The sequence below is a fragment of the Urocitellus parryii genome, chromosome 4 (genome assembly GCF_045843805.1).
Source record: "Urocitellus parryii isolate mUroPar1 chromosome 4, mUroPar1.hap1, whole genome shotgun sequence".
In the NCBI taxonomy this organism is placed as follows: domain Eukaryota; kingdom Metazoa; phylum Chordata; class Mammalia; order Rodentia; family Sciuridae; genus Urocitellus; species Urocitellus parryii.
Window position 1 is genome coordinate 45,801,252 of NC_135534.1, and position 19,392 is coordinate 45,820,643.

Consider the following 19,392-nt stretch of genomic DNA (forward strand, 5'->3'; position numbering starts at 1 on the left):
TATATGCATTTGTCAGACTGTGGAAACCAATTAGCATCTGTTTGACTATTGGATTGAGTTTTATAATCTAGGTTTTGACAAGGGAATTTCAGATTTATCACTTTTTCCTGTAGCACGTTAAGCCATGTTCTTCCTTTCATTTCCCTTCCCAGCAAGCTTTATTAACTGAAGTGAAGAGAGTCAGGTAGCAAAGAATAGATTGGATCGAAAGATAATTCATAAAGAATGTTTTATAGGATCAGGAAGGCATAGGCAGAGTAGTGATCAGTTAGATCCTTCATCCTACTTATGTGTTTTACAAACAAAAAATTGAGAAACTAATTTTAAACAGAACTTTGAAACAAAATATTTGCTGCAAGTTTGACATGTGTTCCTTAATTGTAGCTCTCCCTTACCTATTAAACTGGTTTTGAATAAAAATAAAAATAGAATAACTGAAGTTTCTCTTTCTCTTTCAGGTAATACATACAACATTCCAATATGCCTGTGGCTGCTGGACACATACCCGTATAATCCCCCTATCTGTTTTGTTAAACCTACTAGTTCAATGACTATTAAGACAGGAAAGCATGTTGATGCAAATGGGAAAATATATCTTCCTTATCTACATGAATGGAAACATGTAAGTATTAATAGGTTCTGTGAATTAGTCGTTTTTCATGTTTTGCTCACTAGCTTGTGCTTTCTATTAAAACTCAAGAAGGATTCCAAGAAGGGCAGATAAATTCAGATAAGAGACTAATCACTGAGCTGAGGTAATTAGGAAAGGCACTCTAAAAGAAATACATCTGGGGCTGGGGATGTGGCTCAAGCGGTAGCACGCTTGCCTGGCATGCGTGCGGCCCGGGTTCGATCCTCAGCACCACGTACAAACAAAGATGTTGTGTCTGCCAAAAAACTAAAAAAATAAATAAATAAATTCTTTCTCTCTCTCTCTCTCTCTCTCTCTCTCTCTCTCTCCCTCTCCCTCTCCCTCTCCCTCTCCCTCCCTCCCTCTCTCCCTCCCCGCCTCTCCGCCTCTCCCTCCCACTCTCTTCCTCTCCTCTCCTCTTTAAAAAAAAAAAGAAATACATCTTATATGTATAATGCTTTGTATAAGTACATACTTTTTTTTTTTTTTTTAAATACTGAGGCTTGAACCCAGGGGCCCTTTACCACTGAGCCACATCTGTAGCCCTTTTTATTTTTTGACTCTTGCTAAGTTGCTGAAGCTGATTTTGAACTTGCAATCCTGCTGTCTCATGAGGCCCACAAGTCACTATAATTAGAGGCATGTGCTACTGTGCCCTGTCCCTTAGTGGTATTTACTGTTTCTGGATGCAGGGTGAAAGAATCTGGACGGAGGGCCAGACAAGCCTTCAGAATTTCAAACAACCTAAAGTGGATGGAAAGACAGAAGTTGCTATTCTGACTGTCAAGACAGCCAGGCCTTTAAAACAAAAGATTTAAGAGAAAAGAAAGCTATAAAGAAATAAGTCAGATCTTGAGTTTCCCTCCTGAAGAGATATGCTGAATTCTTTTTTTTATCTTTTTGTTAAATTTTATTAAGTTATTGATAGAATCTTCAGCATCAACAATTAGCTAACTAGATGTCTAGAAAGTATTGTAAATGATTGTGGAGAGCGGCTGGGGTTGTGGCTCAGAGATAGACTGCTTGCCTAGCATACATGAGGCACTGGGTTCCATCCTCAGTACCGCATAAAAATAAAATAAAGATGTTGTGTCCACCTATAACTAAAAAACAATTATTTAAAAAAAAAAAGACTATGGAGAATGTCATGGATCATTTGTTGCATTTTATGTAGTGGATTGCATTAAAATCTTGGACTTTTCTTTCACTTGCATTTATTGTAGAAATATATATTTTTTAATATCTTTATTTATTTATTTGTTTGTTTGTTTATTTTTATGTGGTACTGACGATCAAACCCAGGGCCTCGCACTTGCTAGGCGAGTGCTCTACTACTGGGGCACAACCCCAGCCCTCATTTTATATATTTATTTTTTATTTGTCCTTTTTAGTTATACATGATAATAGAATGTATTTTGACATCATGCATACATGGAGTATAGCTTCCCATTCATGTGGTTGTACCTGGTGTGGAGTCATACTGGTCATGTATTCATATATATATATATATATATATATATATATATATATATATATTTATTTATTTATTTAATATTTTTTGTTATAGGTGGGCATTATTATTTTATTTTTATGTGATGCTGAGGATCAAACCCAGTGCCTCACACATGCTAGGCGAGTGTTCTACCACTGAGCCCCAGCCCCATGTATTCATATATTAACATAGAAAAGTTATGTCTAATTCATTCTACTATCTTTCCATTCCCATCCCCTCTTCTTTCAAAGCTCCTGTTCCTCCCTATTCAATCCGGCAGCCCCCCTATTGTGAATTGGCATCCATATATCAGAGAGTACATTTTGTTTTGGGGGGATTGGCTTATTTCATTTAGCATGATAGTCTCTAGTTCCATCCATTTACTGGCAAATGCCATAATTTCATTCTTCTTTATGGCTGAGTAATATTCCACTGTATATGTACCATGAGATATGCTAAATTATTAAATACATCAATAAAGAAAGGGAACCAGCAGGGAAAAAAGATAGTAGAAACAAGACACTCCCTGACCTCAGGTAACCCAGTTATCAAGATGTGATTAATGTGTTCAACAAAATAGATAATAAGCTGGGCATGGTGGCACACTCCTGTAATCCCAGCAACTCAAGGCTGATGCAGGAGGATTGCAAATTCAAAGCCAGACTTGGCAACTTAATAAGGCCTTAAGCGATTTAGCAAGACCTGTCTCTAAATAAAAAAAGGATTAGGGATGTGGCTCAGTCCCTGGTACCCAAAAACAAAACAAGAAAGAAAAAAAATGACTTGAGAGAATTGAATTTAAAAGGAACCAAGAGAAAAACTTAGAACTGAAAAATAGAATAATATAAGGCTAGGGTTTTTAGCTCAGAGTTATAGGCCCTAGGTTCAATCGCTAGCACCACAAAAAAAAGGAAGGAAAAGAAAAGAAGATGTAGAATTGTATTAAAAAGGAACCAAGTGGAAATCTTAGAACAACTCAATAGATGAGTTTATAGCAGATTGAATTCAGTATAATAGAGGATTAATGAACTGGAAGATAAATATATTTCTTTAATGTAGTTAATACAAGAATAGACTTAACAAATGATGTATATTATATTATGGAAAAGATTTTAAACTTTATTGAAAGACATTAAAGAAAACCTGAGTCAAAAAAGAGAGAACCTTATTCATAGATTAGAAGATTTAATATTATAAAAATGTTTTTTCTATACAGTTGATCTATATCCTAAGAGGAGTTTTTATTTGCTTGTATATTTGTTAATCTGTGAAATTCTAAGCAAAATCTAAAATGTATATGGAGATGCAAAAGATTGACAATAGTCAAGGTGCTTTATAAGGAGAATGGGAAAGAGACTTGCCCTACAGATAGCAAAATTTAGTATAAAACTAATAATTTATATCAGTGGGGGATAGAATGAATTTTTCAATGATGAAGTTGTGACAGTTGAATTCCTTCTTAAAAATAGACATAAATCAATTTCAGGTAGATTGTAAAAGGCTTTTAGGAGATAATTTAGCAAATTGTCTATGATCTTTTAGTAGGTGGACTTTTTTTTTTTTTTCCTAACAGCCAAAGAATTAAAAAACTTACCCATTTACCTAGAGTTTATACAAATTAAGAACTTATGTTCATGAACAACACATTTAAAAGTGTGAAGACCTGGGCGTAGTAGCACATGCTTATAATCCTAGCTACTGAGGAGGCTGAGGGAGAAAGGTTGCTAAATTTGAGGCCTGCCTGGGTAATTTAGGGAGGCCCTGTAAAGTTTTTAAAAATTTTTTAAAGGGCTAGGGATGTAGCTCAGTGGGAGAGCACCCTTGGGTTAAATCTCCAGTACTGGGGGGGGGGGGAGTGAAAAACTAATCACACACTGGAAGAAAATATTTGTATACTTAGAGCCCACAGAATAATATCCAAAATATGTAAATAACTTGTGAATTGTTTAGGAAATATAATAATAAAGTAAAAATAAGATTTGAACAAATAACTTGATAAAAAAGAAATATAGATGGGCAGTAAACATGGAAAGATGTTTAACCTTGCTTAGTAGTTGAAGATTTCTAAATTAAAGCCACAAAAAGATATCACTGCATATTCACCAGATTTGTACTGTTGGTTACAGTACGAAGAGTAAAGATGTAAAGAAAAAGGAACTCTTAAATACTGCTAGTAGGAGTAAAATTGGCAAAACTGCTCTGGAAATCAGTTTGGTATAGTCTGTGAAGTTATAAAAATACATACTGTATGAACTAGCTGTCTCATCCCTTGGTGTATACATTAGAAAAAAATGTTTTTCAACCTCAGCATTGTTACCACTGTGAGTCAGATAATTCATTGTTCTGAGAAGGTTGTCTTGTTTAATGTAGGATGAAGATCATTTAACCTTTACCCACAAGATGTAGCATAACACACATGCAGTTGTGACAGCCATAAATGTCTTGAGTTTTAAATATCTCCTGAGAGGTAAAAATATCACCCTCAGTTGAGAACTCTGCACAAAAATCACCATTGCAACCGTGTACTGGGAAATAAGAATGTTCATAGAGGCGTGGTGGTTAGTAGCCAAAGGTTGGTTGGATATAACTCAGAAAAGTATCAATAGCAAGAGAAAGATTAAAGAAGTGATAGTATATTCATTCATTGGAACAACATACAGCAATTGAAAAAAAAAAAAAAGTACTCTGTTGAAGAATGAATCCTGCAAAAATTGCTAAGCAAAAGAAGTCCCGATAGAATACGTAGTTTAATTAATGTGAAGTTCAAGAACAAACAAAATTAAACAGTATCTGGTTTAGGAAATCACAAGGTAGTATGTTTAAAGTCAAGCAAAAGAATGTCTGCTGTCAGAGAAGTAGTTATTACCTCTAGAGTTGATGGAGGTGGATGCAGTCAGGAAGGGAAATACTTTCTTTCTACATTTTTGGCAGTCTTCTGTTTCTTAACTTGGGTAATAGCTACACAGATACTGTAATTAATCATTATTTTTTAAAGTTACATATGTTTCATATATTTCTGTATGACATTTCACAAATATGATTAAAAACAGTTAAATAATGGTGGCAAACTTTGGTGTGATAGATGAGGTTATACCATGGAGAATCCTGGTAAAATATTAATTCCTGTCAGTTAATTCCAATTTGCCCACTTAGAAATTTCTTGCCTACATTATAGTTCACTGGGAGTGTTCCTTCAGTGGCAGGCAGCTTTCCTTATTTTGTGCTTTAGAGACCCAGGTTCTCTCTAATTTGTGATGCAACCATGTCCTACTAGGACTTCAGAGTCCTGTGCATTCAGGAAGAGCAGAGAAAGCAGTAAAGAATATCTCCTTTCTTATCCACCTAGCATGGAATTTAAGCATTTAGGAATTAAGTCACTTTGGCTATGTTCCGTTGATAAACACTACTGTAAGGAGCACTGGAAATTTTAATCAGCTTATTCTCAGCAACAGTTCTCTATTATGAAAGGAGCATGGACATTTGTAGAAAACTTCTCAGTTATAACTAAGTATAAGGGAAAGTTTCAGTGTATATTGTAGTAATCTTACATGACAATATAAAACTTCTATCACTTATCATTATCTAGTTAAGTTACTTATTAATCCTAATCCTGGGGCTGGAATTGTGGCTCAGTGGTAGAGTGTTCGCCTGTACTCGTGAGGGACTGGGTTCAATCCTCAGCACTGCATAAAAGTGAAATAAAGATATTGTGTCCACCTGCAATTAAAAAATAAATATTAAAAAATATCCTAATCCTGACTAATATATTGCTTAGGATATAAAATCTGACCTTTTTATTGTTTATTAGAAAAGCAAACAAGTAAAAAGGGATGGAGAAGAAAGGAATGTTGCTTAAGTTTATGGGGTTTTCAATAGGAAAACAATTTTATAAAGGTATTATCTGTTTAATGGGTCTTTAGGTGTTTGAACCAAAATAAACTGCTACAGGACTGGGATATAGTGGTAGAATGCTTGCCTAGCATGCACAAGTCCCTGGATTTAATCCCCAGCACCACAAAAATATTAAAATAAAGTTGCTACAATACTTTTGTTATTTCTTTCATATCCTATAGCAATATAGTCAGCAAGTCATTCTGAATCTGTAACCTGTTGCTTTATAATAGGCCTAGAAACAGATTAAAGATTAGATTAATCCTCATTTCACAGAATTAAGTGTGAAAAAGTGTAATAACGAATTAAAATTTGTTTCGACAAAATTGTAGTTTTAAGAATATATGAATGAAGAACTAATTCATACTACAATATGGATGAATATTGGGAAATTATGCTGAGAGGGGCCAGACACAAAAAGGTCACTTGTTATATTATTCCATTTTAATGAAACATACAGAAGAGGCAGATCTGTAGAGATAAAGTAGATCTGATTACCAAGGACTGCAGAGTAGAAAATGAGACATGACTACTAATAGGGCACAGGAATTCTTTTTGAGATTATAAAAATATTCTGAACTTAGATGGTAGTGATGATCACACAGTTTTATGAGTAAACTACAAGTCACTGAACTGTAAGCTTTAGAAGTGTTTTATGGTATGTGAATTGTCTTAGTTTTTAAAAAAGCTTACACGAGGAGCTGGGATGGTGGCTAAGTGGTAGAGTCCTCGCCTAGCACGTGTGGGGCATTAGGTTCGGTCCTCAGCACCACATAAAAATAAATAATGTGTCCAACTACAACTAAAAAAAAAAAAAGCTTACATGAGGCAATTGTACACTTTGGAGTTCTGTTGAACTAAAAAATTGGAGAGAGTGGGTCATGTATGTTCTAAGTGGCCACACCACATAACAGCTCCCACCCCCAACACATACTCTTGAGTACTGCACAGGTAGATACTACATGTTTACCCCCATCCTCAGCATATACATACTGGAAAATGTTTTCATTGTCATCTTCTATAAGGTGGATCAAAATTGAATATGAGATAAATTTGGTTCTTTGGAATGTATAAATTGCTACTAACTCTTCTATCGGGAGAAGAAAAAGTTACAAGGGTTGAGGATGTGGCTCAGTGGTAGAGAGGCTATCATGCAACAGGTTCTGAGTTCAGTCCCCAGCACTGCAGAAAAAAAAAAAAAAAATATATATATATATATATATATATATATATATATATATATATGAAATATGAAGGAGTTTAGCTGATTGAGATGATTAAACCATCAATCAAAAACTGATGAGTTCATGGAAAAAGTATTTGAGATAAGATATACACAGGATAGGTTAAGGAGTAAAAATAGAACTATTAAAAAGCCAGTTGAGGGCTGAGCATGTGGCTCAAGCGGTAGCACACTCGCCTGGCATGCGTGCGGCCCGGGTTCCATCCTCAGCACCACATACAAACAAAGATGTTGTGTACGCCGAGAACTAACTAACTAAATAAATAAATATTAAAAAAAACATAGTTTGCCTTAAATCAGTTATCAATAAATATATGAGAGAAAATTTTAGCAACATTTATTGAAAAACAAGCACTGTCCCTGTTATAGGAAGGAGAGGTCCTTTAACAATTTTTATCTTTTTTACAACACAGCAATTTCTAAACTAAAGTACCTATGAATTCAGAGTTCATAATACTGCCTTTAATAAAAATCAGTTTTATCTTTATTTTAAATTCTTTTTAGTTGTTGACAGACCTTTAATTTATTTAATTTATATCCGGTGCTGGGAATCGAACCCAGTGCCCATAAGCCCCAGCCCCTAAAAATCATTTTTAAGAACACATATTTCCAAGGTATCATTGCTGTCTTTTAAAGATCTTAAATAAGTGGCCCTTGTTTATATCCATTCCTGAATTTGTTCCAATATGCTTGAATCTTCCATTGACAATAAGTTTTGATAAGCTCTGTGTAGTCAGGAGAAGAACAATACTATATGAATTTTGCAATATACTGCTTTTATATACTTGAAGCAAGAACCTTGCCATGAATATAGAAATAATATTTAAAAACCACCTAATGTTAAAATAAACTAAGAAATGGAATATTTTTGATTGGGAATCTGCAAATAAAACTGTCAAAACTGAATTGAAAACTGATGTGAAATGACCAAACTTTAGCTTTTTGCCAAAAAGCAACTTTATAATTGACATGAATTTGTTTTCCTCTTTTAGCCACAGTCAGACTTGTTGGGGCTTATTCAGGTTATGATTGTGGTATTTGGAGATGAACCACCAGTCTTCTCTCGTCCTACTATTTCAGCATCCTATCCACCATACCAAGCAACAGGGCCACCAAATAGTAAGTAGACTTGAGCTTTGATTTTAAAAAAAGCCTTGTAAAAAGTCTTACTTAAGAAATTTAATATATTCACTTTACTTTTTTTAGCCTGTCAAGTTAGTGGAGTTTTGGGAGATATTCTGAGGCCCCACATCTGCATGTACCGATTCCTACCAAAGACTGGCATTTGGGCTTCCATTTGTGGGTAGAAATCTAAGTATGGGTGTGCTGGATTCCAAAATGGAGGAGAAAATGCTGGAATAGAGCTAAATTTTTAAAATTATGCATGCCACAGAATAGCTTTATTTGATCAGCTTGGAAACAGATATAACTTGAAAAGTAGTCAACATTCTAGGGGTCAGTGTTGCAGATAAGAATATACTATAAAGTCAACTAAATCCTTCACAATCAGCTATTCTGGGTATACACAATTGGATATCTAGCTCTCAGCTTTCTTCTCATTAGTACAGCCAATTCATAATTTTTGGAAAGGTATATACCCTAATTGGTATATATTTTCCCTATTATCAGGGTTTTTAAAAAATTTTCTTACTGATACTTAAAGATCACCCTGAATAACTGGGAGTTGGTTGTACTTATTTGTTTTGACTTTACTAAATCTATATTGATTTAATTGTGTTCTAAACTGATTTTTTTTATGAAAGTATTTAAGAGTATAATGAACCAGATTGATTTCTTTTAAGACAATTATGTGAGCTTTCAGTTTTCTTCTGCTGAAAATCATTGTCTTTTCTAATCCATTCTTTCTTGAAGAGCATATTGCCTTACAAAGCAGAATAGGAATCTAGCAAAGAACTTTTGTTGTTGTTACAACACAATTTATGGACAGAAAATTAGTATCATTTATAGTATCTTTTATTTATTTAGTTGTTGATTTTGCACTTTTTTTTATTCATTTATATATGGTGCTGAGAATCAAACCCAGTGCTTCACACGTTAGCCAAGCACTCTGCCACTGAGCCACAACCCCAGCCCTCATTTACAGTATCTTAAAATAAACTGTTTTTTTTTTTTTTGCTTCTTATTTTCTTTTATTTTTTTTTCTTTTTTTAATTTTTATTGGTTGTTCACAACATTACAAAGCTCTTGACATATCATATTTCATACATTAGATTGAAGTGGGTTATGAACTCCCAATTTTACCCCGTATACAGATTGCAGAATCACGTCGGTTACACATCCACAATTTTACATAATGCCCAATTAGTAATTGTTGTATTCTGCTACCTTTCCTATCCCCTACTATCCCCCCTCCCCTCCCATCTTCTCTCTCTACCCCATCTACTGTAATTCATTTCTCTCCTTGTTTATTTTCCCATTCCCCTCACAACCTCTTATATGTAATTTTGTATAGCAGTGAGGGTCTCCCTTCATTTCCATGCAATTTCCCTTTTCTCTCCCTTTCCCTTCCATCTCATGTCTCTGTTTAATGTTAATCTTTTCTTCCTGCTCTTCCTCCCTCTCTGTTCATAGTTGCTCTCTTTATATCAAAGACGACATTTGGTATTTGTTTTTTAGGGATTGACTAGCTTCACTAAGCATAATCTGCTCTAGTGCCATCCATTTCCCTGCAAATTCTATGATTTTGTCATTTTTTATTGCTGCATAGTACTCCATTGTGTATAGATGCCACATTTTTTTTATCCATTCATCTATTGAAGGGCATCTGGGTTGGTTCCACAGTCTAGCTATTGTGAATTGTGCTGCTATGAACATCGATGTGGCAGCATCCCTGTAGCATGCTCTTTTAAGGTCTTCAGGGAATAGTCCAAGAAGGGCAATAGCAGGGTCAAATGGTGGTTCCATTCCCAGCTTTCCCAGGAATCTCCAAACTGTTTTTTCCAAATTGGCCGCACCAATTTGCAGTCCCACCAGCAATGTACAAGAGTACCCTTTTCTCCACATCCTCGCCAGCACTTGTTGTTGTTTGACTTCATAGTGGCTGCCAATCTTACTGGAGTGAGATGGTATCTTAGGGTGGTTTTGATTTGCATTTCTCTGACTGCTAGAGATGGTGAGCATTTTTTCATGTACTTGTTGATTGATTGTATATCCTCCTCTGAGAAGTGTCTGTTCAGGTCCTTGGCCCATTTGTTGATTGGGTTATTTGTTATCTTATTGTCTAATTTTTTGAGTTCTTTGTATACTCTGGATATTAGGGCTCTATCTGAAGTGTGAGGAGTAAAAATTTGTTCCCAGGATGTAGGCTCCCTATTTACCTCTCTTATTGTTTCTCTTGCTGAGAAAAAACTTTTTAGTTTAAGTAAGTCCCATTTGTTGATTCTTGTTGTTAACTCTTGTGCTATGGGTGTCCTATTAAGGAATTTGGAGCCTGACCCCACAATATGTAGATTGGAGCCAACTTTTTCTTCTATCAGACGCAGAGTCTCTGATTTGATATCAAGCTCCTTGATCCATTTTGAGTTAACTTTTGTGCATGGCGAGAGAAAGGGATTCAGTTTCATTTTGTTGCATATGGATTTCCAGTTTTCCCAACACCATTTGTTGAAGATGCTATCCTTCCTCCATTGCATGCTTTTAGCCCCTTTATCAAATATAAGATAGTTGTAACTTTATGGATTAGTCTCTGTATCCTCTATTCTATACCATTGGTCCACCCGCCTGTTTTGGTACCAGTACCATGCTGTTTTTGTCACTATTGCTCTGTAATATAGTTTGAAATCTGGTATCGCTATACTGCCTGATTCACACTTCCTGCTTAGAATTGCTTTTGCTATTCTGGGTCTTTTATTTTTCCATATGAATTTCATGATTGCTTTCTCTATTTCTACAAGAAATGCCGTTGGGATTTTGATTGCTGTTGCATTAAACCTATAGAGAACTTTTGGTAATATCGCCATTTTGATAATGTTAGTTCTGCCTATCCATGAACAGGGTATATTTTTCCATCTTCTAAGATCTTCTTCTACTTCTCTCTTTAGGGTTCTGTAGTTTTCATTGTATAAATCTTTCACCTCTTTTGTTAGGTTGATTCCCAAGTATTTTATTTTTTTGGAGGATATTGTGAATGGAGTGTTTTTCCTCATTTCCGTTTCAGAAGTTTTGTCGCTGATATACAGAAATGCCTTTGATTTATGCGTGTTGATTTTATATCCTGCCACTTTGCTGAATTCATTTATTAGTTCTAGTAGTTTCTTTGTAGACCCTTTTGGGTTTTCTAGGTATAGAATCATGTCATCTGCAAATAGTGATAATTTAAGTTCTTCTTTTCCTATTTTTATGCCTTTAATTTCTTTCGTCTGTCTAATTGCTCTGGCCAGTATTTCGAGAACTGTATTGAATAGAAGTGGTGATAGAGGGCATCCCTGTCTTGTTCCAGAAAAATAAACTGTTTTTTTTTTTTTTTTTAATATTTATTTTTTAGTTCTCGGCAGACACAACATCTTTGTTGGTATGTGGTGCTGAGGATCGAACCCGGGCCGCACGCATGCCAGGCGAGCGCACTACCGCTGAGCCACATCTCCAGCCCCCCAAAATAAACTGTTTTTAACAAAGAACTATAGAACCCCATTTCTTTTTCCTTCCCTGCCTTCCCAAAATAAACTTGGTTTTAGGATTAGCTTTTTTTTTTTTTTTTTTTAAAGCTAGTAGTGATACTTTGGGGTGAGAAATTTTGTTTTTCTCTTACTAAATCCTGTTAACTTTAGTGCCCTAGAGTGGAAAATATTTTTGATCATTTGAGTTTGAAATAGCAAATATTTTCTGATCTCATTACTCTTATTTATTTGCTCAAATAACATTGACAGTTTATCACTAATACAAAGATAACCTTTTCAGAAATCTAGGTAGTTTCCCAAGTGACATTATTCTTTCTAAAGTTTTTTCAGTTTCACATTGACATTGGAAGTATAATAGTCTAGAAAGGGACCGCTCTATTATGGTCACTACTGCAGTTTAATTTTGTACTCACTGTAAGTTACATTAAACACTCTAGAGCTAATTAAATGGCTGAAAGAGACCAGTTTATTGTCTATCCAGTCTAGTATTGAGGAGTGAACTCAGGGGCACTTGACCCCTGAGCCACATCCCCAGACACTTTTTGTATTTTATTTAGAGACAGTGTCTCACTGAGTTTCTTACCTCCTCACTATTGCTGAGGCTGGTGTTGAACTCAAAATCCTTCTGCCTCAGCCTCCTAAGATGCTGGGATTACAGGTGTGTACCACTGTGCCTAGACTATTGGATCCAGTTTAATATGTTTACCCATTTAGACAAGTATTAATATTAGATATAACTATAAAGAAATAAAGGTTGACCAGGTGCCATGGCTAAGGCAGGAGGAGCACAATTTCAAAGGCAGCCTCAGCAATTTAGTGAGACCATAAGCAACTTAACAAGACCCTGTCTCAAAATAAAAATGAGTGGGAGTGTAGTTCAGTGGTTAAGCACTTGTGGGTTAAATCCCCAGTATCAAAATAAATAAGTAAAGGTCTGTGCTAGACATCATAGCACGTACCAGTAATCCCAGTGACTCGGGAGGCCCAGCTAGGAAGATCGCAAGTTTGAGGCCAGTCTCAGCAGTTTAGCAAGACCCTAAGCAGCTTAGGGAGACACTGTCTCGAAATACAAAGGACTAAAGGTATAGTTCAGCAATAAAGCACCCCTGGATTCAATCCCTGGTACAAAAAAGAAGAAATTAAAGTCTGAATTCCATCCATCTCACACACACATACTATAAGGAATAGCCAAGCAGTGTGGCTAGATACATAAACATCCATTATGGTTGAGAAATTATGTACTTTTTTATTATTATCATTACTGAGAAAATGTTTATTTTAGCATAATTTCTAAGGTTGTTTTTTAATGTATTATATGGAGAGTGGTGACAGTGATTGGGAGACCAGTGTCTGAGATTGGGGTCCCTCATGACTCCATGGCTATGGCATGCGTGGTGCCTGGGAAAGTTTCTGTGTAGAGGTGTTTTACTCAGGCCTGGTGGTCCCTGCTTGTAGTCCCAGCTGTTCAGGAGACTGAGGCAGAAGAATTGCTTGGGCCCAGGAGTTCAAGGTCTACCAATGTCATGGTATTAATATGTCAATACCATGTCTCTTTAAAAGAAAAAAAGTGTTACAATCTAACTTCTTTTTTTGAGAATAATAATCCACATTTATTAGTAGTGATTATGAGTTATAGCTAAATATTTCATATAACTTTTTTTGGTAGTACTGGGGATTGAATCCAGGGCCTTGTACATGCTAGGCAAGCACTCTACCATTGAGCTACATTCTTAGCCCAATATTTTAATTCTTAGAGTTATCTCTTATAAATTTAGAAAAGAAAAATTGCTTAAAATTATGAGGAAATTGCTTACACTTATGGGATATGGTTTGTATGTTAAAAGAGAGAAAGAGGGAGCTGGGGTTGTGGCTCAGTGGTAGAGTGCTTGCCTAGCATGTGCAAGGCACTGGGTTTAGTTCTCAGCACCTCATATAAATAAGTAAACAAAATAAAGGCCCACTAATGTCTTAAAAGAAAAGAAACTCACATGGGAGTTGGGTAGTAATTGCATGTGTTGCTGATACTTGGTAGTAGCCTCATCTTCTCAAAAAGATGTTTTCAAAGGTCAGCTGTGCTTTATGCCTGGGAAAGAAAAAATCTCTTATGGAATCTAGCAGTATCCCTAGCTTGAGGCCAGGGTTTCTTTCTTTCAGCCTTCTCTTAACCTCTCCTTCAGATCCCCAGTGACTATAAAATAGAAGGCACTAAAATATTTATTTATTGACTTAAAGAATGATTTGTCATTGTGTCATCAAAGAAAAAGTTTTACTGAGGAAACATTGATTCTAAGAACAAGTCATTTCCAGTTAAGGCTAAAATCATCTTCTCTTTTTCTTCCTCTGTATTGCTTAGCTTGTTGATATCACTGACCTCAGTTCTGTGCTGTTAGTGCTCTCTTTAAAGAATGTGTAAAGCATTCTTTTAAGATTGCTGGATTTTAATTTTTTTCCTATTATTTCCAAGCTTTTGTTTTGTTTTTAACCAGTTTGGATGAACAGAATGTAAGTTTTGTTGTTGTTGTTGTTGTTGATTTTTATGATACTTCTCATTGTATTTTAAAGTTTTAAGTTCTCAAGCAATTCAACAAAATCAACTGTGTGAATTGGTCAACATAATTGTAAAAGAAATGTCAAAGATTTCTTAGATACAATAAAGAGCTCACTTTCTAAGAAGCTGATCTTGGACCAAATGAGGCCAGAAATTTCATTCTTCCAAAATGTAAATCAAACCACCTCTTACTTTATAGACTCCTTGAGAACTTATGTAGCTGACCAAGTTGACCTCTTTACAACATTGTTTTTGTTGCGGTTTTCATGAGTGTTCTCACTCATGTTTAATGATTTGAGAATTAAGTGACTTCACAATTTTTACTACTTGAACTAATGTGAACCAGATATTTGTTCTATTTTGAATTTGAAATTTGGATTTTGTAACTGTATGAAATTTTGCTGTGGTTTAACACTGATGTCTGTCTTTTTAAATTGTATCCATATTCAGGGCTGTGCATATTATTTTACAATGTTAAAAATTGTTTTTTAGCCTCCTACATGCCAGGCATGCCAAGTGGAATCTCTGCCTACCCATCTGGATACCCTCCCAATCCCAGGTAATGAAAAATTATCTTCTGAAAAATTGTGTTCAAAATTGTATTGGACTTAAAATCAAAACAATGGTCACTAACTAGAGCATTAAAATAAATTTAGTTGCAATTCAGTCTAAGCTAAAAATTGTTTTATTGGCAGAATTTTATGATACATATTGAAAGGAGTTTTCCAGTTTAGAAAAAAACAGCTCCATCTTATTTGCAGAGAAGAAAAGGGTAGGATGGTTAATGACAATGATCTCAATTGGTTTTGGACCTTGAAATTTTAGCTACTTCCCTTTTAGGAACTTTATATATTTAATGTAGATAATTGGTTTTTTATTTTTTTATTTATTTTATTTTATTTTTTTTTTTGGTACCCAGGCACTTAACCACTGAGCAACATCCCCAGCTCTTTTTTTGTATTTTATTTAGAGACAGGATCTCACTGAGTTGCTTAGAGCCTCGCTAAGTTGCTGAGGCTGGCTTTGAACTCATGATCCTCCTGCCTCAGCCTTCAGAGCCACTGGGATTACAGGCATGTGCCACGGCTCCCAGCCTATAGTCAAAATGTTAATGGAGTAATGTAGTTATAAAGAATTCAGGGACCAAAAAAAAAAAAAATGTTTTTTTCAGCAGAAGGCTTTGAACCCAGGGCCTCACACATGCTATGCAAAGCCCTGTGCCCCTTAGCTATATCCTCCACCCCTTATTTTGTTTTGAGACAGGTCTTGCTAAATTTTTTAGGTTGGTCTCAAATTCTTGTCTGAGCCTCCCAAGTAACTGCAAATTATAGGCATACGACTGTACCCAGCTGATAAAAATATTTTAATACCCTTTAAATTTTTTTCTATAAATTACAGGGAATCTATTAATTCATATGAATTTAGATGATAGTCTACCTATATTATCAACCTTTAGTATTCATTTGTAATAACATGAAAATTAATAATGAAATCAGTCTGTTAATAATAATAAAGAAATTCAAAGAGTAATTATTAATGTTTTAAATGTGTTTATTCCAGTGATACTCTACAAATACAAAGGTGGTCTTTGTAATTTAAAATGCATGACTGGCGTTTACTGGTGCCTAGATGACATTTCCAGTTTACTCTGAAGAATAAGAAATTTTAAACTGCAACTCTTCTTAGCTTTACATAACCAACTCATAACCTTCACAGATAAACGAAACCAGATTTCCTAAACACCTGTCATACATAAATATATATATGTACGCATATAACATCCACGATCTTGAAAGTTGAATTTAGCAAACATATTGTTTCTGGGCCTTTCCTGATTTCAGGGATCAACTTTATAAGGTTGTAAGTATTTTGTCACTTTACATACGTAAGCAGAAACTAAAATAATGTTGTCAGGAACAAAACAGAATGATTTCTTTATGTATAAGTTTTAGATTTCTCAAGCCCCCCCATAAATTTTCTGATTGAGTTGAAGAAATACAGTCCTAAGCCTTGAAGTCATAAGCCTTTGTATTTATAGCTGGTAATAAAAAAGGAACATTGGATCTAGAGGGAACAGTTAGTTGTTTACAGTGCAATAGGAAATGGACTTCTGAACAATAAAGTCATTTAAAATAAACTTGTAGATGAAACTGAAAATATTGGCAAAAATGTCGATCTTACTTGTTACTTGAGTTTATTTGTAAGAAATTCCTTTTTGGGATTTATTTTCAAAGATTTAATGCTTTATGCGCCCCACCCCCTCCCCCCCCTCCCGCCATGTGACCTTTAATCTCAAAACATAATATGTTAATGAGTTGTTAAGGGTAACTTTTAATTGCCACCTCTATCTTTCTGCATATAAAAGGTCTTGGCAGAAGAACTTCAGAACCTTTGTCTTATCTTTTATTTTGAAGGAGAATTAATAAATCGGTGACTCAAGACTCTGGAAAATTTTTTTGTTTTTGTCTTATTTTGTTTTTAAGGTGCTGGGGATCCAACCCAGGGCCTTACATATGCCAAGCAAGCACTCCACTAGAACCACATTCCCAGCCCCAAGACACTTTATCTTAAAATGGTGAATGTAAGAGAAAGTTATAGAAAGTTGGACTAGTGGTACAATGGAATGTTACTCAACCATAAGAAGAATGAAATTATGGCATTTGCCAGTAAACAGCTGGAAGTTTGCTGGGGCCCCTTGGGCTGTGGCTCTCAACATCTCCCGCTCTCTGTTTAAACAACAAGCATGTGGCTTAGGGACTGTGCCTGCCTTAGGTTGTCCAATAGTACATATGGTCCTTACCCGTCTTCGGATGAGCTGACCTCAAGGCGTCAGCCTCCTGTCTTAGGTTGGTACCATTGCAATTGGATCTTACCCGTTATTGACTACCGGTTCAGCATACAGCCACACCTGTGGATAGGTCTTTGTACCAGCGGCGGGGGTGAGGTTCTTTGCCTCACCTCTGTTGGCCCCCAAATTTTAGCTGAATGACCATGACAAGCAGAAGGGAGGAAGATACACTAAGCCAATTGACGGCTCCTTTTGGAAAAATTGTACCACTGATGACACCATCAGCAAAAATACCCCAACACTACCACAAGTCTCTGCACCAACAGATAGTTCACAATGCATACAAGTGAGTTCACAATGCATACAAGTGATACATAGTCCAGGGAAGTTCTGCAAGCAGTTCAGTGATGGCTATTGCAGAAGCTGTAGATTGGTTTTATCATTGTCTTCACCAGCACTGGGATGAAGATAGGAATTCTGGCAATAATGGCTAAAGAAAAAATTATGTAACATTCCAGAAGGCACAATTTTCTTAACAATTTACATTATCTTGAACAGAATTATTAAATATAATGAAAAGGAAAGGTGAAAGTAAATGAACAGATCTGTTAACCTCCTTTTTTTTCACATTTTAAAACAATCCTCAACAGCTGTTTACCCAATTTAAATTAAACCATTTAAATTATGTGAATAAAAAAAATTATTTAGATCCATTTTTTCATGAGCGCTCATCATATATGATATATGGATATACGTACATACAAACATAAAACATAAAACACAAGTGTGCACACATAATATAATACGTACAACACATAACATAATAGTAAAGGCCTTATAAGTTTTTACAGGTGAAATCTCCATTGCAATGTTTAAAAACTCTATAGTCAAAAAATAGAACTGATCAGCAAAACATTAACCTCGGTCTGTATGAGCTCAAAAAACAAAATAGAACTTCATGATGTGGGAAAGGGTAATAATAAAATAGATATTGAAAAAAGCATCCTGGTTCTGTCACAGATGTAAGGATAGCCAAACTGGAGTTTTGGATATCAGCTGTTATGGATTTGAGCCAAATCATCTTCTTTTTGGTCTGTAGAAATCACTTTAGTTAATCTCTCTGGAATCCAGATCGGCTGCTGTTCTCCCTGTGGAAACACACAAACAGACCCCTGACTCCAGACAATTACTGGGTCAGGACCTTTCCATTTTCTGTTAGAATATCCTTCCAAAGTACCTTGGGCTTATGTACATTTTTTGGACACATATGCCTTTCCACAGCACTAAGCCCTGATGAATCCAAATTTTAAAAGTTTAGAGTAAAAAGTGTTATTTTAAGTTTATCTTTGGGGAATATATACCCCTTCCCAATTCCCTCTTTTTGCTTTAATAAGTACATTTTAATAGTTTGACGAGCTCTTTCAACTATGCCTTGTCCCTGTGGATTGTATGGGATTCCTGTTATATGAGTAATGCCAAATGATGAGCAAAATTGTTTAAAAGAGGTAGAAGTATAACCAGGGGCATTATCTGTTTTTAACTGTTTTGAAATGCCCACAGTGGCAAAATTTTGTAAGAAATGAGCTATAATATCTTTTTTTCCTCCGGCATGAAGGGAGCCCATCAAAAATCCGGAAGAAGTGTCAACTGTAACATGCAAATATTTTAATTTTCCAAATTCTGGCAGGTGTGTGACGTCCATCTGCCAAATATGGTTAGGTATCAGTCCTCTAGGATTGACTCCAAGATTAACTTGTGATAAAAAGGTCACACAATTTTGACATTGTTTTATTATTTGTCTAGCTTGTTCCTTAGTTATTTTAAAACGCTTTTGTAAAGTATTAGCATTGACATGGAACTTTTTATGAAAATTTGTAGCTTCTTCTAGTGTAGAGAAAATATGTATGTCATGTGTGGTTTTACCTGCTAAATCATTGCCCAAACTAAGGGCTCCAGACAATCCTGTATGTGCCCTGATATGTCCTATAAAGAATGGATCTTTTCTGTCCCAGATTAGACTTTGTATAGTGGAAAGCAAAGAGAGAACAGAGGAAGGGGAAAGCCTACCAGCATCTTCAAGGGATACTATAGCATTAACTATATACTGACTATCGGAAAATAAATTAAATACAGAATCTTTAAACATCACAAAAGCTTGTAAT

At 35.4% G+C, this 19,392-nt stretch overlaps 1 protein-coding gene across 3 annotated transcripts in view; it reads left to right on the forward strand.

Moving 5' to 3' along the window:
• Positions 1 to 19,392, forward strand: part of Tsg101 (tumor susceptibility 101) — a 60,772-nt gene that overhangs the window by 10,681 nt on the left and 30,699 nt on the right. For all 3 annotated transcript variants that reach the window (XM_026414489.2, XM_026414490.2, XM_077797516.1), the window contains 3 exons: positions 459 to 622; positions 8,250 to 8,376; positions 14,935 to 15,001. In XM_026414489.2, coding sequence (XP_026270274.1) covers positions 459 to 622; positions 8,250 to 8,376; positions 14,935 to 15,001 — 358 coding nt within the window. The remainder of the gene's footprint in view (positions 1 to 458; positions 623 to 8,249; positions 8,377 to 14,934; positions 15,002 to 19,392) is intronic.